The sequence below is a fragment of the Balaenoptera borealis genome (genome assembly GCF_965194805.1).
Source record: "Balaenoptera borealis genome assembly, chromosome: 8".
Classification (NCBI taxonomy): Eukaryota; Metazoa; Chordata; class Mammalia; order Artiodactyla; family Balaenopteridae; genus Balaenoptera; species Balaenoptera borealis.
This window is the reverse complement of record NC_138865.1, coordinates 111,915,237-111,941,729: the sequence shown is the minus strand read 5'-3', so window position 1 is coordinate 111,941,729 and position 26,493 is coordinate 111,915,237. Positions and strand designations below refer to the sequence as shown.

Genomic DNA, 26,493 nt, shown 5'->3' with positions numbered 1-26,493 from the left:
GCCGCGGGCATGGACTATTCGTACGACGAGGACCTGGACGAGCTGTGCCCCGTCTGTGGGGACAAGGTGTCTGGCTACCACTACGGGCTGCTCACATGCGAGAGTTGCAAGGTGAGCGGGCAGCTGGCCGGCAAGGGACCGACCGGCGTGGAAGGCTGGCGAGCAGCCGGCGGGAAGCGGCGGAAAGCCCTGCTGGGAAGTGCAGGGAAGGGGAGACGGGGCCTGTCCCCTCCCACGCTGACTCCCTTCTCCCCCAGGGCTTCTTCAAGCGCACGGTGCAGAACAACAAGCACTACACGTGCACCGAGAGCCAGAGCTGCAAGATCGACAAGACGCAGCGCAAGCGCTGTCCCTTCTGCCGCTTCCAGAAGTGCCTGACGGTGGGGATGCGCCTGGAAGGTGCGCACGCCGCGCCTCCTACCCCTGACCTCTGATGGCAAGGGGCAGGGGGTGGGGGTGGGAGAAGGGGTGAGGGCAGGGTACCATAGGTCTTCTTAAAGTTTCTGGGGCCAGGCGATTAGCCCCTCATGTGACATTAGGGCCCCGATCTCTGTGGGGGAGGAGTGAGAACTGATGTCGGTCTGGGTGAAGGGATGCATGCGGGACCAGCCTGGGATGGCTCGAGAAGTATCTAAAAGTGAACCCCAGAGAGATGACCTTCTCCCCAGCCCTTGCGGGCAAGGTAGCACAGGGCAGAGCCCCACAGAGCTCCTCCCTCTGCCAGGAGTCTGTCACACCCCCACTGACATCCCATACCAGCCAGCGCCAAGGTTTTCAATACCTTTACTGGAGTTCAAGTCCCAGTGCCACCACTTACAGGCTGGGTGACATTGGGCAAGTTCCTTAACCTCTCTGAGCTGCAGACTCCCCATCTGAAAGATGGGCCTAAGAGTAGTGCCTTCCTCCTGGAGTTAGTGAGAGAATTGTATGAAAAGCTCCTAGCGTGGTGCCTGGCACGTAGAAAATGCTCAACAGGTTAGCTATTACTGTTATTCTTATTTATGTTATTATCTGTCCAGCATCACTGTGCAGCCTGCACTCACTCAGACCACCCATCTGTTCGTCTGTCCATCCATCCACAAGATTCACTCAGTTCATTCACTCAGCAGGTTCTTAGCCAGGCCCTAGAGGGCTGGGGAATGGAGAGCAATCGCCCCCAGAGAACCCAGGCCCATCCTTGTCTCCCCACCCCCACCCCTAGCTCTCTGTCCGGAGGGGAGGAAAAACATTTTAGCAGGAAAAACTCAAACTCTTTGAGGGTGGACAGTCATAGGCTTCCACCCTGCTGGCCCCAGCCGGGCTGTGTGCCGAGCAGGCAGCTGTTGGTTAAAGTTTTTAAACAAAGTAGAAGGCCCCTGGTGGCTCTGAGAGCTGCAGGCCATAAGTCCTGTCACCTAGAGGAAGGGCCCCTGATGGAAGGGGGGGTATCCTGTCCTGTCCCCAGAGCCCATGTGCCCAGCACCAGGTCCTGAGGGGCTCAGAAGAACTGGTTGTTGTGAGCAGCAGAAACCCCTCGCGGGGCCTGAGGGCGTGGAGCAGGGCTGCCCACCCCCATGGCAGGAAGATTGGCTGCATGGGCCCCGGAGACACATCCCTTGCTGAGCACCGCCCTCTCCCTCCTCCTCTCTCCCTTCTCCTGGAGCCCAGGGTGGGGTCCTGTCTGAGCAGGGGCTGGGGGCCACACTTCGGCTGCAGAGACACACCTGTTGGGTCCGGCTGGTGACACATTCTTGGCCAGGCGGAGGGACATCTGGTCAGCAAGGGAGGTCCCTTCCCGCCAGCATAGAGCCCCAGTCAGCCCTAAACTCAGCTTCAGATTTGAAGGCAGCGGCAGAAACCCGAGTCATTTTGCAACAGGGGTTCAACAGAGTCAGGCAGTCAGTCAAGAAGCAGCTGGACACTGGGGACCCACCTGTGAACAAGGCTGACCAGAGCCCACTTCCTGTCACCATCTCAGGCCCTGTGCTGGGCACCTGAACCCACTGCTGAGTCCCCAGAAGCTCTCAGCCTGGGTCCATGGTACAATAGCACTCAGCAGGACGAGAGTGGGCAAGAGACAGGACATCCGGGGCAAGAACAGTGGCTGCTGCCTGGGTGAATCCAGGAACACTTTGGGTGTTTAGTAGGCATGAGAGAAGGAAAGGGTTTGAGGCAGAAGGAATACCAAAGGCAGGGTGGAGGAAGTGCCAAGCAGAGGAGCAGAGAGATAGTAAGGTGGAGTGGAAAGAACACAGGGTCTCGTGAGGCGGGGGATGATGGAGAGGTGAACAGGGCCTTGAACGCCGGGTTAGGGAGATTGACTTCCTCTGAACGCCAGATTAAGGGCACTGGAGGAGCCATGAGAGGTATTGAGCTGGAGAGTGACCCAGTCAGATCGGTTTGGGGAAGAACTGTGAGTGGGGTGGTATGGCGGGTGGCCTGGAGGCGGTGAGCCTGCCCCTCTGCCTCTGCCCACAGCCGTGCGCGCTGACCGCATGCGGGGCGGCCGGAACAAGTTTGGGCCCATGTACAAGCGGGACCGGGCCCTGAAGCAACAGAAGAAGGCACAGATTCGAGCCAATGGCTTCAAGCTGGAGACAGGCCCCCCAATGGGGGTGCCCCCGCCGCCCCCTCCCCCGCCGGACTACATGCTGCCCCCCGGCCTGCATGCACCTGAGCCCAAGGGCCTGGCCTCTGGTCCACCTGCTGGGCCACTGGGCGACTTTGGGGCCCCAGCGCTGCCTATGGCTGTGCCCAGCGCCCACGGGCCACTGGCTGGCTACCTCTATCCTGCCTTCCCTGGCCGCGCCATCAAGTCTGAGTACCCGGAGCCCTACGCCAGCCCCCCACAGCCCGGGCCGCCCTACGGCTACCCAGAGCCCTTCTCCGGAGGGCCTGGTGTGCCGGAGCTCATCCTGCAGCTGCTGCAGCTGGAGCCAGATGAGGACCAGGTACGGGCGCGCATCGTGGGCTGCCTGCAGGAACCGGCCAAAGGCCGCCCCGACCAGCCTGCACCCTTCAGCCTCCTGTGCAGGATGGCTGACCAGACCTTCATCTCCATCGTGGACTGGGCACGCAGGTGCATGGTCTTCAAGGAGCTAGAGGTGAGTCCCTCCTCCCACCTGGCTGGCCACTGGTTCTGGGGTGTCCTCTCAGCTGCCCAAGTCTCAGTCTTGGCCACCCCTTGCGTGGGGCTCTCATGCCCACTGGCTTCAGGCCATGTCTAGGGACAGGGAGGCCACACTGGGGACATGAGGAGTGTTTCTGGTCCATCATAGCCTTCCTTGTCCCTCTCCCACCTCCTCACTCACCCCTCCCTCTTTCTCCTTCTCTGTTCCCTGAGTGTCTATCTCTCACGGCCTCTGGTTCTTTTATCTCTGCCTCTGCCTCTTTCTGTTGTCTCTCTCCCTGGTGTGCTATCTCTCTGCTTCCCTGTCTCTCTCTAGTCCCTTCAATCTTTGTCTCTTTCTCTCCCAGTCTGAGTCTCTGTCGACATTTATCTTTCTTCCTCTGAGAGCCTGGGCTCTCGCAAAGGACTAGCTCAGTCCCTGGGAGGCTGCCTCTGGTTGCCCCGGGCCAATGTCAGGAAGAGGGTCCAAGGCACCCTGTCCTCTCATTTGGAGAGGCCGCCACTCCCTGCTAGCCTCAGATATCACAGAAGGGGTCTTAGTATCTCAGAGTTTGGGATGCTTCTCCTTCCCAGCTAAGGTGAAAGATCTTACTGTCCCTGCATCTCTCATGCACGATGGTTAGTCCCACGTGTAAATGTGTGTGTCTGTGTGTGCAGGGAGTGCTAGGTGGGAGGGTAAGTGGGAGATTGCAGGGCCCGCCCCTCATCTTCCAGATGCCTCGGCTGCAAGGCCTTCCATTCCCCTGGGTTGAGGTACCTGCGGCTGAAGTGAGCAGGAAAGCAGCGGGAGAAACTAAGGCCAGACAAGGAAGAACTTCCCAATCATCCTGCCTAGTGGTTTGAAGCACCCGAAGACTGGGAGCTGCCCCTCTAGTGCCCTGGCTCCCTATGATCAGGGTTTCTGCCAACTTCAGAGGCCCCCCCCTTCCCCAAGCCTGGCCAAGCCCATCCTCCCTGGCCTAGACGGAGACATGATAGGCCTTTAGTTCAGGCCTATTGATGTTTGCCTTTCCCAGGTTAGTCCCCTTGGCTGTTCTGGGACTGGGTGTAAACAGCAGGGCCTGTTGCCCTCCCTGCTGGGGCCACTGCAGCCTTGAGTGGCATTGTCAGTGCTGATGCCACTCAGGCCTGGGCTTCCTCCAGGGGCGTGTGTCCGGATGGGCCAGGGGTACTGTCTGCAGGGGCTGGGCTGGGCATGGGGGTCAGGGGGGATAAGATGAAACCTGGGCACTGTGAACCCTCAAGGCATCGTGGAGCTGGGAGCCTGGGTTGCTCTGGGGCCCAGAGCAACCAAGCATTGGCCGTGACGCCTTCTGCTTCTACTGTGGAGGGCCTGTCGTGGCTGAGGTCTGGGGATGTGCCGGCTGTCTGTCATGGGGTGGGACTTCTCACCCCTGCCCCACCTCTAGGCCGACCTCATGGGTAGAACAAGAGGCAGGGCCTCAAACAATCCCATCTGCCTTCCACTCGTGGCTGGAGGCCCTGGTGGGGGAGGAAGATCCCAAGACCCTTCGGTTGGTTGCCAGCTTTCCCTCCAGGCTTCCCATGAGCCCCCAGTGCAGAGGGGAGGAGGAGCAGAGCATTCCTGGCCTTCTAGAATCCTGGATCCAGGGGCAGGGCACTTCCTCTGGCCGCCTTCCTGGTCTCTCGGGGTTTTTCACGCAGGATGGGAAGGGCTTTTGTCCAAGCTTAGCTGAGTGTTTTTTCCTGCTTCTGGTTTCTCTGTGGTCCAAACCTTCCTGCTTCCCCTTCCCAGAGTCTCTGAATCAAGCCCAGGAATATGAACCATCGTTACCAGCCTCTGTAAAGAAGCCTTGTAGATAAGTACCAGCCCAGCCCTTAGAGGGCATCTCATCAGCCATGTGGAGCTTCTTTCCCACTGGTCCAATAAGCCCTGGACTGATGTCTATTTGCAAAGCCAGAGGTAGGGAAGCAGAAAAGTGTGAGGGGAGCTGAGTGACTGTTCTCTCTCTTTTTAAAAAATATTTATTTATTTATTTATTTGGTTACAGCAGATCTTAGTTGCAGCAGGTGGGCTCCTTAGTTGCAGCACATGGGCTCTTTAGTTGTGGCATGTGAACTCTTAGTTGCGGCGTTCACGTGGGATCTAGTTCCCTGACCAGGGATCGAACCCGGGCCCCCTGTGTTGGGAGCATGGAGTCCTATCCACTGTGCCACCAGGGAAGTCCCTGTTCTCTCTTTTGACTGACCATTCATTCCTCACCTCCGGGCAGGACACAGCAGACAGCAGAGGGGGCTCCCTGGCTCTGAGAGTGGGGCAGCCCTTGGCCTGTGCATAGGGACACTGAAATGAATTGGACCCAGGGGGCTGCCAGGCTAGAGGAAGAGACAGACATGCACATAGGTAATGCCAACACAGGGTGCCCGGGGCTCTGACAGCAGTAGAAAGGGGCCAAGGGAGACCAGCAGGAGAGCAAATGGCTCTATGTTAGAAAGTCAGGGAAGGTTTCTTTGATCTGTACCTCTCCAGAAAGCAGTCTGAGAAGGTTAAGGGCGTTCTGGGAAAGGGGACCGGAGAAGACCCAGAAGTGTGAAAAGGTACCATGTGTCAGGGGGTCTCAGGTGGTCCTATGAGGCAGGGCTGGAGAGGTAGGCAGGGTCGGAAGCAGAGCTTGGACTAGGAGTAGGTCCTTTGGCAGTGGGTGATGGACAGCCTGCCTGGGCAGGGCAGGCTCCCACCACAGAGCCTGAGATCTCCCCAGAGGCTTGCTCAGCCCTCTGTGATGCTGATGACGTCTTGCTGTCCAGGGGAAAGCCTGGGGTCTTTGCTGAGCTGATAATGGGGCTCCAGATGCCCTTTTGGGGTTGTCCTCCTCCAGCCTCTTTCCCAGCTTGGATGTCCCTCTGCCTCCATTTTTGTTTTGGGAGGTGGGGCAGGCCGTGTGGCATGTGGGATCCTAGTTCCCTGGCCAGGGATCAAGCCTGTGCCCCCTGCAATGGAAGCGCAGAGTCTTAACCACTGGACTGACAGGGAAGTCCCTCTCATGCAATCACGGTGTGTTAGATCTGACATGGTACAGAGGTTAGTAACATACACCAGAATCAGAGAGGCCCGTGTTCAAGTTCCATATCTGCCACTTATCTGGTGTGTGACTTTGGGCAAGTGACTTTACTCCTCTGGGCCTCATTTGTCCCTATCTGTAAAAAAGGGGGAGTTGAAATAGTAGCCACCTCATAGGGTTGTTGGAAGGGCTTAGTGAGCTAGGGCAGGTAAAAAATTTAGCACAGGGTGCAGCACCCAGGAAGTGTTCAGTGAGTGGGGGCAGCGGCTCCCTCCCTCGCTGGGCCCCTCTGCCGCTGTACCATTGAATCTAACCTTGCAGGCGGGTAGACAGGCCTGGCCAGGAAGAGGGAGAAAAGATACATCGTGTCCACACTCCTCTGAGCACTAGAGCTCTGGGAGAAGACGGGGGCCCACCTTGCCCTGGGCTTCCAAAGCAGCTTCATACCTGCAAGGTAGCAGAAACTCACCTGTACATACTGCTCAGTGGGGGCAGGGTGTAGGCCCAGGCAGGCAGCCTCTCTGGACAGTCGCTGGGAGGATGCAAGATAGGAATCAGGGAGGTGGAAGCAAGGGCCAAGAGTGCCTAATGACCCATCTTGACATCAGTTCACCCGTGACATCCAGCTCCGAGGCCCCGGATTGGCAACAGATTTAACTGCTTAGGTATATGGTTTCATTTAAGTGGCAGTAACTCTGTCAGTCCTGGACTGACAAATGACAGCCGGCCAACCACTCGGCCGGGAGAGCGCCATGGCCAGCCCGCGGCTTGTCAGCCACTGGAGAATTACAGAGCCCACTGGCCTTCGACCGCCAGACTGATCAGACCCCAGGGGGCTCCGGAGGGGGGCCTGCTGGGAAGGAGGTCATCTCGGCACACATAAATACCCTGTCTCCGAGGCAGGCTGCAAAGTGTCAAGGCTCCAGGAAGATTTGTGGCAGACCGGCAGGAGGGGTGGGCGGCTGGTGGGCCCGGCAGACAGGCCAGGCTGATGAGGGACCCCAGGGCTGAGACTGCACATGTCCTTGTTCCCAGGGTGGCAGGGCGGACTGAGGGTAGAGGAAGAACCTTTTGCTTAGGGAAAAGCCCACGGAAGGTGAAAACCAGCCCTCTTTGGTTAAGTGAGCCTCTTAGCCACCTGCTTTCCCATGGAGAGGGGCTGGCAGCTAGGGCCCTCTGGTTTTCTTTTAAATAAAAAGGGGAGTGTGTCTGTGTGTCTGTGTGTGTGTGTGTGTGTGTGTCTGTGTGCGTGTGTGTGTGTGTCCATCTGTGTGGGGAGTGTTTGGAGTTTGGTGTCTTTATGTGTCCATCCAGGGGAAGAGCTAGTAAAGAGTCTGGAAGGCACGATTGCTTGGCTGGTGGGGAGGGGAACCCGGGCCAGGGCAGAGTCCCCAGAATAGCTGACCATGGGTTCCCAGAACCCTTCACGACTGACACCGCTGTGCTCATATGTTTTCTCTAACCAAAAGAGGGAGGATTTATTTTTTTCCATTTCTCAGAATAGGAAATCAGGGCAGGAGAGGGTGCGTGGCTAAGTGGGAATCAGAGGGCACAGGGCACCAAAGCCCAGCCACCGTAGTGCATCTCTCTGCCCTGCACCCCTATCAGCCCCGTGGGCAGGGCTGCCCCCACTCCCGGGGTCTGAGGTCTGGGTACAGAGTCTGCTCCCAGGGCTCGGCCAGCCGGGTCACTGTGACCCCTTCTGCTTTCTGCCCAAAGCTCAGCCAGCTTATCTCCTAATTCTCCCCCTTATCTCTTGCGCTTCCACCTCCCCACCCCCTGTTCCTTTAATTCAGGCACAAGGGTGTCTGCTCCCTAGGGCCCCAATGGGTGGGGGGCAGAACCCAGCCCTGCACATCCTCCCTTCCCCTCTGCCTCCATCTGGGTTGCCCAAAGTGGGCCAGTGCGACTCCCGGACCAGGCACCTCCTGCTTGGGCTCCAGGAGTGCCAACCCCCCCACCCTGCCCCCCAAGAAGACCAGCCCAGGCGGGTCGTCTGTGCAGAGCCCAGCTCCCTGCGGTTACCTGAGGGGAGCATCTGCTCCCTTATCTGTAGTGGGCAGGGGTGAGGAGTCCCGGGCGTGCTGGGAATGGGGCCTGGTCTAGGCTCTCACTGAGCCTTGCCTCCCTCCTTGGAAGCTGTGATGGGGAGGCTCTCTGGGGACGGGCCACTTCCTGAGGCACAATAAGGCGAGGTGTCTTTGCGATGCATCCCTGCCTGGTTCTTAGTCTCTCCCGGCCCCTCCCATCCAGGGCTACCTGTGGCTGAGCCTCGGGTCCCCCTGGCTGGGCTTGCTGTTCTGACAGTAATGGAGCTCTAGGACGGACCTTCTGCTGGGAGATGGATGGGGAGGTATGGGTTCTTGACACAGAGGGGAGGGGAGGAGGGGAGGGTGGGAGGCTGGGGAGTCAGAGCAGGATAGAGGCAGACCCTTCCTCTTGTTCTCAGCCGTACAGGCTGGGGAAGCGCTGAGCAGGCGAGGCCTGAAGGAAGCCTGACAGTGTGTCCAACTGCTCACTTTGCTCTTTGTCCACTTTTCTCTCCCTCTATCTGTCTGAGGACAGGCCCCAGGGCCACTCCCAGGAGAGGAGCAGAGCAGAGGGGAGGAGGGGGCTTCTAGCCCCCGAGAAGAGAGAGCTGTTGGTTAGGCCTGGGCCAGTTCCTTTTCAGGCCAGGGGCTGCCTGGACTACTCTGGTCTCCAGGTTGGGGGTTGTTCCTCCCAGACCCCACAGGTGTCAGGGGAGACAGAGGCATGAATGGTGCCATCAGATGTTACAGGTGCCATGTCCAGAGGATGGGGAGGGCTTCATGGGTGAGGTAGTGAGCCTGCCGTGAAATCTAGGGTGGCAAGGGTGGGTCTTCCTGCACACCTAGTGTCAAGAGCAGAGATGAGCTAGACAGAGCTGTGTGACCTTGGGTAAGTTACTTGACCTCTCTGAGCTCAGTGTCCTCTCTCCATGGATTGGGGATAACACTAGTACCAACTACAAAGGCTTGTGGAGCTGCAGCGCAGTGACTGTTAGCTATCGTGATTTGCACTCACTGTAGGGCATGGCCCAGGAAGGTGCCTGGAGGGTGCCCGTTGGGTCGATGGCAGCTGGCTGATGAGCCACAGATGCTGAAAGGGACTGGAGTCTGCACTATGTCCTCCTAGGATGACACGCTGCACCCAGCGCAGTTCTGAACACCCAGAAGGGTTCAGTATTTGTCACTATGGAGAGTTGTGGACCGAGAATGCCAGCCGTGGCCCTGGCCTGGCTCTGCCTCTCTGTGACCCCAGGAGAGTCCCTTGCCCTCACTGGGTGGCAGATTCTTCATCCGGAAATAGGAGTTTAGGCCAGGAGATCCCTAAGGGCCCTTCTGGCTCTGGCATCCCATGGTCCTGAGTCCCACTTGTCATCGTCACGAGGGTCTACTCTTGCCATGCTAGAATGTGGCGATCCCCCAGACTGGAGGATAGTCCCTGCCCTCACACTGAGCGCCCCTCAGTGCAGCCTGGGGATTCAGAATCGGCCCCATGTGCCCTTCTATTCCTGCTTCTCATGTAGACCGTTGGCAGCCACCTGCTCATTCCCTGGGACGGACCTCCTCTCTTCCCATGAACTTCAAAGCTCTGCACAAGACTGCGAGGAAGCCCTCTGTTTTCTCTACATGGCTCCTTTTGAGTGATTGTGGCTGCTAGAGATGTGACCACAGGCCAAATGGGCACAAGGAAAAATTAATACTAATCTTCCCTTGCATTTAAAGGAATCCTTCACAAAGCACTTCCGTAGACATTATTCTGTAACATTTATTGGGGGCTTAATATGTGCCAGACCACCTTCTAATACTTTGCCCACTCTCCAGATGAGAAAACAGAGGCCCAGAAAGGTTACAGAACTTGCTTAAGGTCATACAACTTGTAAGAGGCAGAGCCGGGGCCTGAGCACCTCCGTTAGACCCTCTTATTATTTTGCTAGACCCCTGCCACACTTTGATGAAGAAGACACATGGGTAAACTGGACACAGAGGTTGGGCAGCTTGCCCAGGTCACATACCCAGTTGAGCTGCTGAACTCAGAGCTGGGAGGAGGAGGGGCAAGGGGACGGTCCCCAGCTGGACCGTGGCTGGACCCTGGACCCCTGTGTGCCTCTTCCTTGCAGGTGGCCGACCAGATGACACTACTGCAGAACTGCTGGAGCGAGCTGCTGGTGTTCGACCACATCTACCGTCAAATCCAACATGGCAAGGAGGGCAGCATCCTGCTGGTCACTGGGCAGGAGGTGACCAGACCCTACTGCGCCCTGTCCTGACCCCCCAGCACACACTTCCAGAATTCTGGGCCCAGAAGAGGTCCCAGGCCTCTCCAGGGCTGGCCCTGGGCACCACTGAATATCAGCCCTTTCCCCAGGTTCATGGGATACCCACCAGCCCGACCTCCCTCTGATCAGCCCTAGATTTGACCTTGAGAGGAACCAGGCCCTGGGAGCCCTGCTCTGGGGGAAGCAGCTCAGGGATGTGGGGAGGGTCAGGGAGGCTCTTGGAGGACGTGATGGTGGCGCTGGGTAGTGAAAGAGTAAATAAGGGCTGGTTGGGTAGTGACGGGGTGGAGGGGCAATCCCCACCTCCACACATGCAGAGGAGGTAGCACGGGCCAGGCTTAGAGAGGCAGGTTAGGACTGCTGAGCTGCTGGGGGCTGCCGGTGTGCTGGGACATGGGTTTGGGGGGCAGGTGCCCTGTTGGGGCTGGGATGAGGTGAGAGATAAGGCTGGAGGTGTGGCTGGGGGCTGGGATGGGCAAGACCTTGCAGGTTCTAAATCCTGAATGATGGATGGAAGGATGAATGGATGGATGGATGGTTGGATGGCTGGATGGCTGAATGGGTGGGCAAAGGGGTCTGGGCCCCAAAGAGGTCAGAGACAGAATTTGGACACTCTTAGAGCAGGGAATTAGGGGCACTAGGATGGGAGGCAGGTGTGGTGGCTCCTGGAATCAAGCAGGGAGCATCAGAAGAGTTTTAAGTGGGGAAGGACACAACCAGGTTGTATATGAGGAAGCACATGGAGGGGGCAAGATGGGGGGTGAGGAGGAAATGAAGGCAGCCACCCGGTGCTCAGAACACTGGGGACCTGGGAGGGCACAATTCAAGGAGGAGGGGAGAGGAGGCATAGGGGAAATGGAGGGAAGTAGGGAGAAGGAAAGGGAGGTTGATGCCCAGGGTCTAGGCTGGTGGAGGGAGCGTCACTCCTGGGGGCATACAAGAGGAGTGGGTGTCATAGGTGCTTGGGGAGAGAGATTGGAGACTGAGGCCCTGCTCCCCACCCCCTACCTCCAACCCTTTGTCCTCATCCTCTGTTCTCACCTGGGTGTCTCAGGCCATCCAGGGCCAGCAGAATGCTGGTTGCAAGGATGTAACTTTGAGCCACCTGGGAGAGCACATGAAGGAGTCTGAGGTGTGAGTGTCGGCTCTGTCAACATGTGGATGGAAGCCTCTGAGGCTATGGGACAGTCCTGTGCGTGCGTGTGTGTGTGTGTGTGTGTGTGTGTGTGTGTGTGTGTGCGCCTGTATTTTATTGTACAAACATCTCCACACACATAAGTGGGTGGGTGTTGAGATCTGCCCGTCACCATGTCAGTGGGAACATATACACAGGCATGTGTCTGTGTTACCCTGTGATGTGACCCTACAAGGGTGTGTGTGTGTGTGTGTGTGTGTGTGTGTGTGTGTGTTCACGTCCTGAAGCAGGTGGACGAGGCTGTGAGTGTGTCCCTCCATGTGTGTGAACGTGAGCTGAGGTGTGGCCACATCTGCAGTCCAGGTGTCCATGTGTGGGCCCCGGGCGGTCATGTGGCCGCATCCACGCGGATCCAGGCACGGCTGCCCCGCCCCCCACCCCGCACGACGTGGTGCTCATTGCAGACGCCACACAAAACACAAAAGCTGCTTGTACCACTGGGCCTGGCGGCGGCTCTTTGTGCAGGAAGGACCCTTCAGCTCTCCCTCTGCACCCACCTGCCTGGTGTCGGCTCTGCGGCACGGGGGCCCTCAGCTCTGGGCCGGGCAGTGGGAGCAGAGCTGGGAGCCTGGGGGGGATCCAGGGGCCTGAGGAGGTGCCACGCCTCCCCCTCCCCACTTGGCTCAGCTCCAAGGCTGGGCACCCCTGACCCCCAGCCTCCGACCAGTGCCCCCTATCCACGCCCTCCCCTGGTGTCCCTGACCCCTGCCCTCTGCCCACCCAGGTGGAGCTGACCATGGTGGCCGCCCAGGCAGGCTCCCTGCTTCACAGCCTGGTGCTTCGGGCGCAGGAGCTGGTGCTGCAGCTGCACGCACTGCAGCTGGACCGCCAGGAGTTCGTCTGCCTCAAGTTCCTCATCCTCTTCAGCCTCGGTGAGTGGGCTGAGCCAGGCCTGGCCTGGGGGTAAGGAGGCGGGCGGGCAAGGAGACCCTAAGGTGGGGCTCTCCGATGGGGGCCTCTCTTAGTGAATAAAGGGGACCTGGCCCAGGGCCTGCTTCCTCTCTGGGCCTGAGTTTCTTTGTTTGGAAGGACAGAGGGCCAGGATAATGTCTAAGGATAATGTCTTGCCCTTGATGGGACAAGGAACCCTCCTGAGGATGTGGTAGATTGCCAGCTGATAGCCCTAGAAAAGTGCCGATGCCACCCCAGAAAATGTGATTTCAGGAGCTTCTGATTCCTGGCTCCCATCCTGAGGTCCCTGTGTTTCCTAATTCCACGCTCTAAGGGTGTCTGAATTCTGACTCTGAGCTCTTTGGGGCCCAGACCCCTTTGCCCATTCATTCATTCACTCATTCAAAAAAGACCCCAAATCTCTGTCTTCAAGGAGCTGACCTTCTGTTGGGGAGAGAGACAATAAGCATAATATGATTAGTAAAATGTATAAATGAGTGAAATGATTCGTAAAATGTATAGCCTGGAAGATTTAGGTAAGTGCTAGGGAGGAAAACAAAGCAGGGCAGGGGCAGAGGGCCAGCCCAGCCCGCCAGCTCGCCTGGCTCCCCAAGTGTCTGGTGTCTCCCTCCCTTTGCCCTCCTGACCCCGGCCCAGCCTGTGCCGCTCAGGTCTCCACCCTCCGTCTGAGCTCTCATCAGGTCAGCCTCCTTTTGCCCTCCTTCACCCAGCAAGCATGTCCAGTGCCCTCCCTGTGCCCAGCAATGCTGCGTTCACAGAGGTTTTCCCTGCTCTCAGGCGGCTCCCAGTCTGGGAGAGGCCTCCAGCCAGTGCCATCAGGGCTGAGACAGAGAGATGGGGAACCCAGGACGGGGAGCAAGGGATCTGCCTGGAAGGCTTCCTGGAAGGACATATGAACAGGGTCTTAGAGGATGAGTAGGAGTTTGTTGGGGGGGGATAAATCTTTTAGCAGAGGTGTAGATGGGATGGAAGGTTGGAACAGAGGGGCGTGAATGCCTTGTCACCTGGGGAGGGGGCAGGATCGAGACACTGTCTTTGTGGCAGATGGCATCACAGCCACAGTCTGGCAAGGGTGTGCCTGCTCAAGAGTGGGGGCAGCTGGGGAAGCAGCGGGTAAGAAAACAAGCTGGGAGGGGGTGATTAGTGACGTACTGACTGGGGGAAGCCCTGTGTTCAGGCCGTGGCCGTGTGACTGGGTGCCTGGGCTGGGCCTCCTGACTCTGCTGGCACAGCAGGTTGGTAGCTGGAGGGCGTATTGGCAAGGCTGCAGGGGTTGGTAGGGGTCGAGCATGCTGGGGGGTGGGGGCTGAACCTTGGGCAGCCAGTTAGGAGCCTGAAGCCCTTGGCGGGGCCTCAGGGACCTGGGCCAGGCTGGCTCCCGCTGGGGAAGGCCCCTTCCTCCTCTGCCTGCAGTGGTACCCTCCTCCCAACCTCAGTTTCACCAGAGCCACGGATGTGTGTGGTTTGGGGTGTGCAGGGTCCAGGGGTCATGTGTGTGTCTGTGCCTTAGTTTCCGCGCATGTATAGACTGTGAACTTTTATGGGCTAGTGGGATTTTATGTGTCATGTGGTGTGAGCAATCTGTATATGGCTGAGTGGTGACTGGGGAGATGTGGAGATGTGAGGGATTTGAGGGGTGTGCTTGGGACACATTGTATTGTAGTGTGGGTTCTGTGGTGGTTTGTGAGGTGACAGTTCTTGACCTGACCGCCGTCAAGAGGCCACTAGGAGGTCTTGGGGAGGGTGGGGCTGCCAGCCACCAAGTTCCTTGGCCAGGGCTCCATCTTGGTGCCCCCTGCAGAGTAGGGACCGCGTCTTGGCTCTCCAGACTACCCGGGGCCTGAGGCACATGCCTGCAGCCCTCAGCCCCTCTTCCTACCAAAGCCCCAGCGCTGGGGACTGCCAGGCCCGGCACAGCCTTGGCCTCCACCAGGTGATAAATCCAGGACTCCTCCTTCTGTGGGGTGTAGGGAGGACATGAAGGCTGAGCCCAGCCCTCTTCTCCTGGGTCCAGGCAAGGGGCTGTACTCAGAACCATGAGTGCACAGCCCCTCCTGCACGCCAGCCTTCATCCTGTTTTCCAGAGGAGGCAGTTGGGGCCGGGAGACTGGGAGTGTCTACAGTGCTCGGCTGGAACAGGCTGGAGGGGGTGGGACGGAGGAGTGGGAGCGTGCACGTGTGTGCACACATGCGAGGCAGGGTGGAGCAGTGGTTAGGAAAGGGGACTAACGATGGGCCACCTGGATTCTAAATCTAGACTCTCTCTCTGCTTGTGGGCCCTTGAGCAAGTCACTCCCCTCTCTGAGCCTCTATTTCCCCATCTGTAGAATGAACATCATAAGCATCTTTAACTTGCTATGAGATTTAATGAGAAAATTCCCCAAAACGTTCAGAACATGGCCTGGCCCCTCAGAGTATGCATCAGTATCATTTCTATCATAGCCATCATTAAGTTCACGAGCAAATGAACAAGTTAGTGAATGAAGTGAAGGAAGGAACGTGTCTCTCTCCGTCTTTGTTGCACACTGTGTGTCTGGCACAGTGCCTTGTCTTTGGGGACAGTGACCCTCAGGGTGGGGGTCAGAAACTCTAGTGGTATTGGGGCTGTGAGGGGAGAAGACCCGGGACCCAGGCCTGTCCGAGCTCGTCGGTGTGCAGTGACAGGAGCCCAGGGGAGCCACAGGGGCCACTGGCTGACAGGTTCCAGGTGTGGAGAGGAGCCTGGGCAGTCCAGTGTGATCAGGACTGGGCCAAAGAGGAGAAAACAACTATGCCTAGGATATCAGGGAAGTCTGCTTGGAGGAGGGGCCTCTGAGCTGGGCCTTGTAGTATGAGCAGGAGTGTTCTGGGTGAAACAAAGCAAGCAGCAGCAAGGGCATCCCAGACTGAAGGAACAGCTTGTGCACAGGGATGGGTGATCCTGAAAGTCTGGAAGTACCTGTGGGGCAGGGAGAGGGTGAGGAGGAGGCTGGAGAGGTGGGCAGGGGCTGAGCTGCGCAAGGCCTTGAATGCCAGGCCAGTACGTTGAACCTTCCCTGGGGGAGGATTTTCAGCAGGGAGAAACATGATCAAGTTTGCATTTTGGCAAGGTCCTTCCAACTGCAGCATGGGAAAAGGATGGCAGGTGGCAACGCAGAGCCTTGCAAGAGGCTAGACATGGGGCTGGGGTGAAGTGGATAAATTTGGGCAAGACGAGGGGGAAGATTTGCCCAGAGTCTGGAAGGTGGGAGGGGGCTACTCCCATGATCCCACCCAGACCACCAGAGCTGGGTCCCCAAGGGAACTGGGACGCAGAATGGGGTGGCCACTTGCCCCTAGTCCTCCAGCTGGCATGCTGGGCATCACCCCGGGGCGGCGCCTCCCTGGGCTGCTTCAGCCTGAACTTGTGTGACGGCTGTCCCCCAACCCCTCCGCCCTTCAGCCCGCTCAGCGCCTCCTTCTTGCCTGCCTCCACAGAAGGGTGCCATTTGGTGTCTAAATAGCCGGCTCAGGCAGGCGCGAAGGCAGGTAAGGAGGTTTAATTAAAATTAGTGCCTCTCTCCTGGCAATCACGGTGTTTATGAAGATGGGCCCGGCTGGCATTGTTCTGCAGAGGACTTAATCGAAGCTTAATGGATTGACCTAACATTCGATTTCCTGACTTGCATTGAGGCGGCGGCAGCAGCATTCCCTTAAGCGTTTGCAATTTACCCACTGCTCGCGCCAACAAAAGGCGGCCTGAATAGCAGCCCCACTCGAGGGGCCATTGTGCGCGGGGGCGCCTGCCTGAGTCACCGCTATTGGGACAACATTCTTTATGCCTCGCTGGAATGAAAGGATTATTCAAATATTCAATTAAACCGTGAAAAGGGGGCTTTTCTGAGAACCTGGGGGCCCCCGGCTCTGCAGAGCTAGCGGGCTGCTCTCGGAGGTGGGGTTGCCATCTCCCAGCCCCCTCCTACCTCCCACCCCCCGGATTGCTGGGAGCTGAGCAGGCCCGGCTCCAGCCTGTGGTGGCTCAAGGCCCAGAGCTGGGCAGATGAGGTCCAGTTCTTGGGTGCCCTGAGAGGCGGAGATTAATTTGCCCCCATTTTGCAGATGACGGGAAACTGATGCTCAGACCGGGGAAGGGACTTGCCCCGGGTCACCTAGCTGGTGGTGGAGCTGGGGTTTGAGCCCCTGACGCACGAAGGGGGCATCTCCAGGTTTGTGTGTCTAAGGAAGGAAGGGCGTGGTGTCCCGAGGGATGCTGGCTCTGTCACATCCAGCATCCCAGAGAATCTTCACGACAGTCCCTTTAGAGGCAGGCTGGGAGAAGGGGCGTGACTTGACCACATTCCTCTCCAAGAGGGTGTCCAGAGTAGCCTTCCTGGGGAAACCAAGGACCCCAGGCTTGGTGGCCCTTGGACAGGACTCCTGAGTTGGATGGAACATAAAGTCATCATGTCATCTAATCCCCCAGGAACCAGGGTCCAGGCTTGACCCCGCATCCAGGCCTGACCCCGCCTCTGCTTGCCCATAGTGCTTTGGAGCCAGAGAGATGTGGGTTTGAATCCCGGCTCTGGTATCTGTTGTGTGCTCCAGGCCTGCCCCACTGTCGCCCGTGCATGGAAGACGCCCTTTCCGGCCTGCCTGGTTGTCTGTGGGGATTAAGTGATGGCGGGGGTGGGGGCGGGGAAGGTGCAGCAGGTGCGGGGGGAAACGGCTCTCCTGTCTTGTACTGTAGTGGCCAGGGCTCAATTAGTGACCGTGCTTCTCGCCCCCAGCCCTGTAGCCCACTTTGTGGGGGCAGTGGGGGTCTCCAGCCTCCCGAGAGCTGCAGGACCCGTAGAGCTGCTAGGAGGGGGGTGTCCCTGAAGGCTGTCCTTGTTCTGCACCTCCCCACCCTGCACTCCGCCCTGCTGTCCCTGTCACACTGCTGCTGGGAACAGTAAATCCTGGTAAAGCCGAGGCTCTGGTTGGTCCTCCCCAGCCGCCTCCCACTCCTGCCTCTACTGCAGCATCTTATCCAGTCCTCCCCGCACCCTCACCTGTTTCTTCTGGACCCCTTTACTGCTGTGTGGCCTTGAGCTGGTCCCTACCCTTCTCTGGACCCCCAGCCTCCTATTGTAAATTGTCAGAAGACAAACAGGAGAACTGCCCTGGGGATGGTGGGGACTGAAGGTAGATTGGGATGGAAAGAGATTGGGAAAGGGATGGGGCCAGTAAGCACCTCTTGCCCCCAGGGGACGCTAGTTAGGTGGGGAGACTTCCCATGACCTTTGAGTTTATTTGGAGAGGGCCAGGCTAGGGAACAGGGCTGCTATGTACAGTTGGACAGGTTGTTTCCTGAACAAGGGCACCTAGACAGGGGAAAGGTAGAGGCTGAAATCCAGCCCACATGCCCCTCACCAAGCTGTCTTTCTGTGGACATGGGGGACCTTCTTTCTAATTGGCGCAAGGTGCCTTATGGGCTAATGGTGATCCTGGGGAGGCCAGGAAGAATATGACCCTGGCTCACTTACTGAATGAGGTGAGGGGGATGGGGGCGAGGATGGGGGGGAGGCCCAGATCCTGCCATACGCCCTGGGTCCAGCTTGGGTTTCCCTAAATCCGACTTTGGACAACACAGGCCTCAGCGGGCATGCTGGGGGCGGCTGGGGATCAGGGTTGCCAGGAGCATCCAGCCCTCCTGGCGCAGTGGGTGTTAAGAGGGATTAGAAGGGCCAAGGCCTGTGCCTGCTGGGCTCCGGACTCCCCCGCAGCAGCAGGGCTGGGAGTGATGGGAACGCAGGGGAAGTGGATGGACGACCATCTTCTGAACCGCTGGACGACGCATCCCAGGCCTGGCGGGGCTCGGAGCGGGGGATGGGGACAGGTTCTGTGGATTCCTGCTGACTTTCAGCCCCTAGACAGGGCACCAGCTGGAGATGCTGCCCAGGAGCTGAAAAAAGCCTGCAAGCAGTGATGAGGACTCCTGTGACAGGAAACTGGCCCTCCATGGGCACCCCTGGGGGCCAGGCACCTGTGCAGTGCCCTGGCACCGGAGCTCCCCCCGCTGCAAGGTGGGCACGGCCCCTTTCGTAGAGGAGGAAGGCCTTCAGGTCTGGAAAGGACAGGGCACAGGCCACCGATTCTAAATGGTGGGGCTGGGATTTGAACAACCATCCACTTCACGCTAAAGACACTTAATTTTTATTTCTTCACTGAACCTCCAGGACAGGGGATGCATTAATCACACTCCTCTGTCCCTGGTACAAATGATCGTTGGTCCACGCAGAGCCACCCACCCGCCTCTCCCTCCCATCACCAACCATCCTGTTTACGTTTAACTCGGCTCTTCTTGTTTGTCTCTGTTCTTACACAATGTGCATGCTTTGTGCGCTAGTGTTTTTCATTTAAGTAGGTGGCTTTACCTTATAGATCTCATTCTGGATCTCCCTTTTGTGCTTTTCATTTTAATGTTTGTTTTTTTTCCCACTCAGGCCCATGCTTTTAAAAGTCCGTCCATTCGCTCAGTACTGTGTCTGCTCCATTGCTTCTGTCTACTGCACAGGACTCCCGGGGAGGCAGCCACCACCTGGCCATCCAGGCCACCTCCCCATCACCGTAACTATTGTTGCAGTGAACGTCCACGGCCCCATGAGAAAATTTCCTTGGGGTACCAGAGCCTCTTGATTGGTCAGAGCATGGACCAAAGGAGCGCCTGTCACTCTCTAGAATGGGGGATGGGACCCCTCCGCTCACAGTGTGCCTCTCTGGTGATGGTGCCGATGGGGGATAGCGATGATGGCGGCGGGGTGGTGATGCTGATGGTGCCTACCCCGGGGATGATGGCAACAGGATGGTTTTGACCATGGGGCTGGGGATGGTGGTGTTCCTGGACGTGGTGAGAGTAGGAGTAATAATAACACTAACACACTGAGTCTTATGAAGTGCCAGACACTGTTCTTCTGAGCACTTTCTACATATCAACTCCCTTAATTCTCACAACAATCTTGTGAAGTAGGCACTACTGCCACCCTGTTTTGCAGATGAAGAAATTAAGAGGTTAAATAACGTGTCCAGGGATGCACCTGGTGAGGTTGGCGGTGGTCTTGGTGATGACGGTGGGGTTGATGACAATGGCAGCAGTGGTGGTGACAGGTGCTTGTGGCTGGGTGGTCAGTGGTGGCCGTGTGTGTGATAACCGTAGGGATGTTAGTGTCAGTGACTGCTGCTGATGGTGGTGTTCAACCAAGGTGTTGATGGTGATGGCGACCATGGTGGTGACGGGAATGACGGTGGTTTGATTGTTGATGGCAGCAGTGACCACGTGTGTGAAAACCAGGGATGCTGGTATCGGTGACTGATGCTGGTGGCAGTGTTCATCAACAACGGTAATGGCGCCATGGTGGTGACGGGGAGGCTGTGGTTCATTGTTGATGGTGGCAGTGCCCATGTCTTTGGTGATCATAGGGATGTTGGCGTTGCTGATGCCAGTGACGGTGTTGATGATGTGATGGGGCTGGTGAACGGCTCCTCCCTTTGCAGATGTGAAGTTCCTGAATAACCACAGCCTGGTGAAGGACGCTCAGGAGAAGGCAAATGCCGCCCTGCTCGATTACACCCTGTGCCACTACCCGCACTGTGGAGACAAGTTCCAGCAGCTGCTGCTGTGCCTGGTGGAGGTGCGGGCACTGAGCATGCAGGCCAAGGAGTACCTGTACCACAAGCACCTGGGCAACGAGATGCCCCGAAACAACCTGCTCATCGAGATGCTGCAGGCCAAGCAGACCTGAGCTTGGGCCAGTGACGGGGGGAAGTGGGGCCGGGGCCGGGGGAGGGGCCGCAGCACCCCTGTGGTCTCCAGATGGTTTATTTTATTATGCTGACCCAGGACCCCAGCACATAGGCCCCTGCCCCTGCGCTCTCTGAAGCCCTGCGTTTGGGAAGGTGGGTGAAGGTGGGCAGGGCCTGGCTGAGGTGGGGTGGTCTCCACTAACCACTGGCACTTGCCTGCCACTCAGAGTGCCCCAAGGAGGTGGCTGCTAGCCACTCCCTCCCTCCCCCTGCTCCCAGCTGTCTGTCCTGGAGTCTGGCGCACAGGCCCAGGGAGGGGGTTCGGATTCCCTGGTGGGCCTCAATGTCCCTTGAGTCAGAGGTCATCCCTTCCCCCTCTCCTGGAAACAGAGGCAGAGAGAAGTTGAGCGGACATCAACTGGGGGGGAGAGGAGAGGAGAGGGTCTCCAGAACTCCCTCACAGAGACCAGGAGGGAAGCCCTCTGTTTTGTAAACCAGGGATAACAGAGTTTGCAAAATTAGGCAAGGGACTGTTGGGCCCTAGAGGATACTGAGAGACTGGTTAGGACCCAAAGACCTCCTCCCTAAACCTTCTATCCCATCTGACGTCTGCAGGGGAGAATTTTGACATGTTATCTGCAAAGAATTTTGCTGCAATCATCTTTCTAACCCTTTCCCGGCAGGGGAGAAGTTTGGCACAATCAACGTTCTAGCCCCACCCACGGTTGGCCCTCCAGGCTGGTATTTATCTGCAAAGCTGTAGTCAAGAAGTTTTTTGTTTGTTTTTGTTTTATTTGTTTTTTAATTTAGATACTCCTTGAAAGGTGTGTATGTGGAGGGGCAGGGGACAGATTTGAGGTCTGAGGCTGGGACTGGGGATTAGCAGCAAGACCAGCCCATGGATTCTTCCCAAACACCCTCATACCACGTATCCCATGGGTGGTGCTGGGTCATTATTTCTGAGCCCTCACTCCAATCCAGAGGAGAGCTTGCCCCCGCCCCTCCGCCCCCAGCCCACTAGAGGACCAGCAGCATGGCCTGCGGGGGGCTCAGAGTCTCTGTGGGTGGGAAGCCGGGTGATCTTGGGGAGGGTGTATGGGTCTCCAGATCAGGGACATTGCTGATGAGCCGTCTTTCACTGGCCCCTCCCATTGGGTTCCTTACTGTACACCCTTGAAGCTGGGCCTCAACTCCCTGGCCTCAACTCCTGTCCTATGTCCTGAAAGACACTCTGCAGGGCCAGACACAGGGGAGGGGCCTCAGCTGTCCTCTGTCGCCGGGCTGGGCATCCGCTGTCTGTCCTGCTTCCACGTTGCCGTTGCAGCTTGCGCTGAGCTTGCCCAGCTGGAGGTGACTGGGCATCCCCGCCCCCGCCTTCGACCACCCTGTCTCAGTCCCCACCCCTCCCCCCTGAAACGTGTACCCCTGGCCAGGCTGGCGACTCCCAGCCCCCAAATGAGAAGTGCCCTTAAGGCCCCCACAGTGCCCGCAGCCCTGGAATAAATTTTGCAATTAGTTTCCAGCTACCTTTGCCTATTTACATTCTAGGGCCCAAGGAGAGCCTCCTAAGTGGGTTTGGGTTGTCTAGGGCGGGGCCAAGCGCCGAATGGGACGAAGGCAACACCTAGGTAACTTTTGGTTCCAAACTCGGGGGAGGCAGGATGGGGTGTGAGGGCCAAGGTGGGGGATACCAGGCACTGCTGGGGGGCCTTTGGGCCCCACCTCATCCCTGGGGCCCTGCCAACCCTGGGAGGCCTGGGAGATGCTTGGGCTTTCTGGGGCCTCAGCCTCAGTGCCACCCTGGCGTGCATCTCAGCTGCCGTCTTGGGCAGAAGGCAACAGTCATTTAATGAGCATCTACAGTGTGCCATCCATCACTTCACTGTCCCTGCAGTAGCCTGAGAGGCAGGGGTTATTATAATCCAGAAGAGGCACTTGGCAAGGGCCCTTAGTCGGCCATCTGGTGGGGCAGATTCAAACCTGGATCCACCTGACTTCAGGGCACTGGCCCTTTCCTCTCTGTCCTCCGGTGGCACACCCACAGGCCCCAGGCCTGGCCCCTCTCACCTGCTTGGTGGCAGCAGTGAGCACAGCCAACTCTGAGGACTGCTTCCTCTGCTCCGGTGCCCTTCCAGGACTTCGCCTGCCTTGTCCACTGGTCTTGTCCCATCTGCTCTTCGCAGCCACTTCGGTAGGTGACAGCCCCAGATTACAGATGAGGAAACTAAGGTGAAGTGTCCTGTCCAAGGTCACACACTGAGAAGGGCCAACCATGATGCAAACTTCCATCCCCCTGACACACCTTGACCAACTAGTTTATCTCCAGAGCCGCTCCTGCTCCTCTGTACAAATTAGAAAAAGGCACTCCTTCTAGGGCGAGGCAGCCCCAGGCACACAGCTTGGCAGTGGCTTAGGCAAAGGGAAAAAGCCTCCCTCTCCCTCTCGGCAGCTCCAGAAGCAGACACCCTGGTTCCTGCCCCTGCGGACTGTTCAGTCTTGTAGGAGATTACCTTAATCAGATTGTTATCTGATGTGATACATCATGTAACTGCACAAGATAAGGAAGTGATTGATTCTGCTCCTGGGGGGACAGGAAGTCTTCATAGCCGACGTGTCATCCAAACTGGGTTTTGAAGGATGTCCAGGGGTTCGCCAGCTAGATAAGAGTTGGGGTCAGTCCAGGCAGAGGGAACAGTGTGAGCAGAGGGATGGAGGGGTGTCAACCAGCGGTGTTTGGGGACCTAAGAGAAGTTATTTTGGCTGAAGAGTAAAGACAATGTGTTGAGGGGGAGGAAGAGTATGGAGCAGGGGGTGGGGAGACTGGAAAGGACTCCTTGGTCCCAACCCTGACCGCCCGCCTGCCCCCACCCCCCACCGCCCATATGATTAGTCTGGGAGGAGGCAGGGGCCCTCTGGTGGTGAGGGGAAGGAGTCAGAGGACACTGCAGGTGCAGAGATTAGGGGCCACCAACTGCCCAGCCCAGTTCAGTGCCACCTTCCTGCTGCCCCTCCAGGCCCCGGCCCCTCTACTCCTGCCCCACAGTAGCGGGCAGTGGGCTTTGCCTGACCTGCCGGGGCTGAGCACCCCGGTGGGTGAACCTCAGCAGTGGTGCCCAGCCTGCCACTCCTCCCTGGGGGTACTGCTGCATCTTCCCCGAGCAGGCAGGAACTACGCTCCTCCCCACGGAGGCCTGCTGTCTTTTCTTGCTGCCTGGGGCCTTCAAGGCCTTAAACTCGCCTCCACTGTACGCACAGTCCCCTGCACATCCTTCTCTGGCAACAGCTGACTTTTCCCGAGTGCCTGTGTGTGCCGGGCACTTGGACTAATACACAGGACAGCCTCATGTCACCTGCGGAGTGGGCCAGATGTCCCCCATTCTGCAGACGATGCACTGGGCTTCCAGAAGTTCAACAGCAGCCCCCATGCCCAGAATGAAATACCCAGACCCCTGTGCTGTGTGGTGGGTTAACTACACCCCAGACAGATTTTGTCCCAGACTCAATGCAGGTGGGCCCCAGGGTGAAAGTGACCCTGAGGCCGTAGAGGGATCTGGGAGCAGCTTGTACCTTGATGGGTCTCTGGGCTTCTTCTCATGCAGCCCTGCCCCACCTCCACTCACCTGCAGCTGGAGTGGCTACCTCTCCTCCCTCCCCCCAGGGAGGCTGCTCTGACGCTCCTCAGCTGTGCCACGTCCTCTGGCAGCACTGGCGCCCGGCTGAGGTTAGCAGGACCGTGTTAACAGCCTCTGCACCCCACGTCCCAGCCCCTGGGCCTCTCCTTCACCTGGCCCCTACCTTGGGGCCCATCCTGGTGCCAAGCCCTAACACATCACCACTGCTGCTCACCTTAGCTCTGAAACTGGCTCTACCCAAGAGGAGACGGGGACTCAGAGAAGAATCTTGCTCGAGGCCACAGAATCAGTGGTGCCAGGACCTGGTCCCATAGCCAGATTCTGAGTTGGGGTCCTCTCGCAGCATGACACATCAGACCTGAAGCCGTTCCACCTGCCCTGGTGCCTCCTCCGAGCAGTCTGCCTGGATGGCTCCCACTCACAGCGACTGCCACCCCCTGACCTCTATGTTACCCAGCCGGGGAGACCCAGGTATGAGTCGTGGAGACCTTCTCTGAACCTCAGTTTTCTTTTCTGTACAATAGGGGTGATGGTGGTCTCAGGGCTGAGGTAAGGACCTGCAGCTCTAAGGCAGTACAAGGCTTAGCACCAGCCAGGTACACAGTAGGTGCTAATAAGTGTTGGCTGCACCTGCCCTGATGGTGAAGCTGGGTCTGTCTTGAGTCTCAAAGCCAAAGTGGCAGCTTCCCTTGTCCCTCCCTCCTCCCAGGGAGACTGGCATCCTGTCCCCCTCTGCAGGCCAGGGTGACCCCCAGAGAAGGAAAGGTCACTACAGTACCATTTATTACCAGAGACCTCACGGGGCTGTCAGAACTTCAGGGCAGGAGGGGAGGGACAGAGGGGAGGGACAGTCACAGGCAGAAAGCTGGGGACAGAACTGTGGGACCTGGCAGGGTAAGTGGGAGCACCAGGGCCAGGGGCTCCATTGGAAGGAGAGAGAGGCTGAGGCCACTGGGAGTGGGTAGTGGTCTAGATGCTGCGTCTGTCCCTCAGGGGCCCCCGGTTGGGCCTTTCAGAGGTCCCCAGGTAGAGCTTGGAGGAAAGTTCCCATGTAATGTCTCTAGAAACCTGGGAGGAAAGTGCACCCTTTGCGCTGGGCTGGAAGAGAACCAAGATGGGGACCCGCCCTCCCAAGATGGGGACGGGGCTGGGAACTGGGGCTAGGGGAAGACCTTGGGTGGGATTCTGGCCTGGGTGACCCTGGCAGTCTCCCTCTCTGAGCCTCAGTTTCTCCATCCGGACAACACCTGCAATGCCGGGGATGGGGGTGTGGGGAGTTGGGGGGCGCCATGGACTTTCAGGAGGGAGGGGCAGGGGCAGGCCTGTGAGGGACACACAGCTGGCAGCCTTCACTTCCCCGCTCTTCTTGCTAGGGCCACCTGAGTGGGTCGCCTGGTGGGGCGGGGGGCCTAGGGCATCCGGAGGGCGGGGCGGGTTGGGGGCTCCTCCGAGGCCGAGGTGGAAGCGGCTCCGTTGCTACGAGCGGCCTTAGCAACGCACCCATTCAGCGGAGACAAAGGCGCTGTCGCTTGAGTGCAGAGGCGCCGCTGCGGCTCTCTTGTTCCCACAGACGCTGCGCCTGCAGGGGCGGGGGCGGGGGGCTGGGAGCCGAGGTTGGGGGTGGGGGGCGCCGCTCGGCCCCTTCGGAAAGCCCACCGCCTGCAGGGCGCCTGCGCCCTCCCGGCAGGCCGGCAGGGGGCGCCTCCAGCCCATTTTGCAGAAGGGGAAGCTGAGACTCAGAAGGACTGGGGCACCTGCCGGGGTGGAGGCCAGCTGGGGGTCTGGGGTCATACAGACCTGGGTTCAAATGTGCCTACGCTTACGCGCATGTGACTACTGCTGCGCCTCAGTTTCCTCATCTGCGCGGGTGGGGGCCCTGACCCCAACTCTGCCACTGACCCTGGCTAGTCAGGGCTCCTCTCTATGCCTCAGCTTCCTCATCTGCACAATGGGAGGGCAACAGCACCCCTGTTTTCCCAGGTCACCACATGAAAGGAGTCAGCAGATGCCCGGGTTTAGCACAGAGCTCAGCCCTGGTCAGAGCTCCATAGACAGGCCTCTTGCTCTGGTGGGAAAGAATCCCCTGCTTGGAGGGCTGGGCAGTGCTGAGCCTGCCCCTCATAGGCTTGTCTCTGGTTTAAGACTGTGGGAACCCAGGCCCAGAGAGGCTGGCAGCGACCAGGGTCCTTGAGGCTCCCCTCGGGCCAGGCCGAGCTCTCCTTGAGCGGGGCCTAGGTGGTCCCGGCCCTGCCCTGCTACCCACAGGTCCCCCCATCACGCCCCCGTCAGCTGTCCAGTTGGGGAAACTGAGGTCTTGGGAAAGCACTTGCTCCTCACCAGGTTTGGAAGCCTCTCAGACCACCAGGCATCGCGGCCGGAGCCCTGAGTGGGGGAGGCGGGGAGGCTGGGCTTGGGGTGCCGGAGAGGTGGGCATGCAGAGGGGAAGGCAGGCTCTTGCTCCCGGCCCGTCCCGGCAGCACCGGCCTGGGAAGGGGTCCCAGACTCACTCCCTGAGTAAGCCTCTCCCCAGAGCACTGCATTATCACTGACAGAGCCCACGGGGCGCTAATGGGGGACTT

The 26,493-nt window shown here is 58.4% G+C and overlaps 1 protein-coding gene across 1 annotated transcript; it reads left to right on the top strand.

The window, feature by feature from the left end:
* NR5A1 (nuclear receptor subfamily 5 group A member 1) lies at positions 1-21,622 on the top strand. Its single transcript, XM_082402525.1, has 6 exons — positions 1-111; positions 258-399; positions 2,458-3,083; positions 10,277-10,396; positions 12,355-12,502; positions 20,034-21,622. Exons 1-6 carry the CDS (start codon positions 10-12, stop codon positions 20,279-20,281), a joined length of 1,386 nt encoding a protein of 461 aa, XP_082258651.1. The 5' UTR covers positions 1-9; the 3' UTR covers positions 20,282-21,622.
* The last annotated feature ends 4,871 nt before the right edge of the window (positions 21,623-26,493 follow it).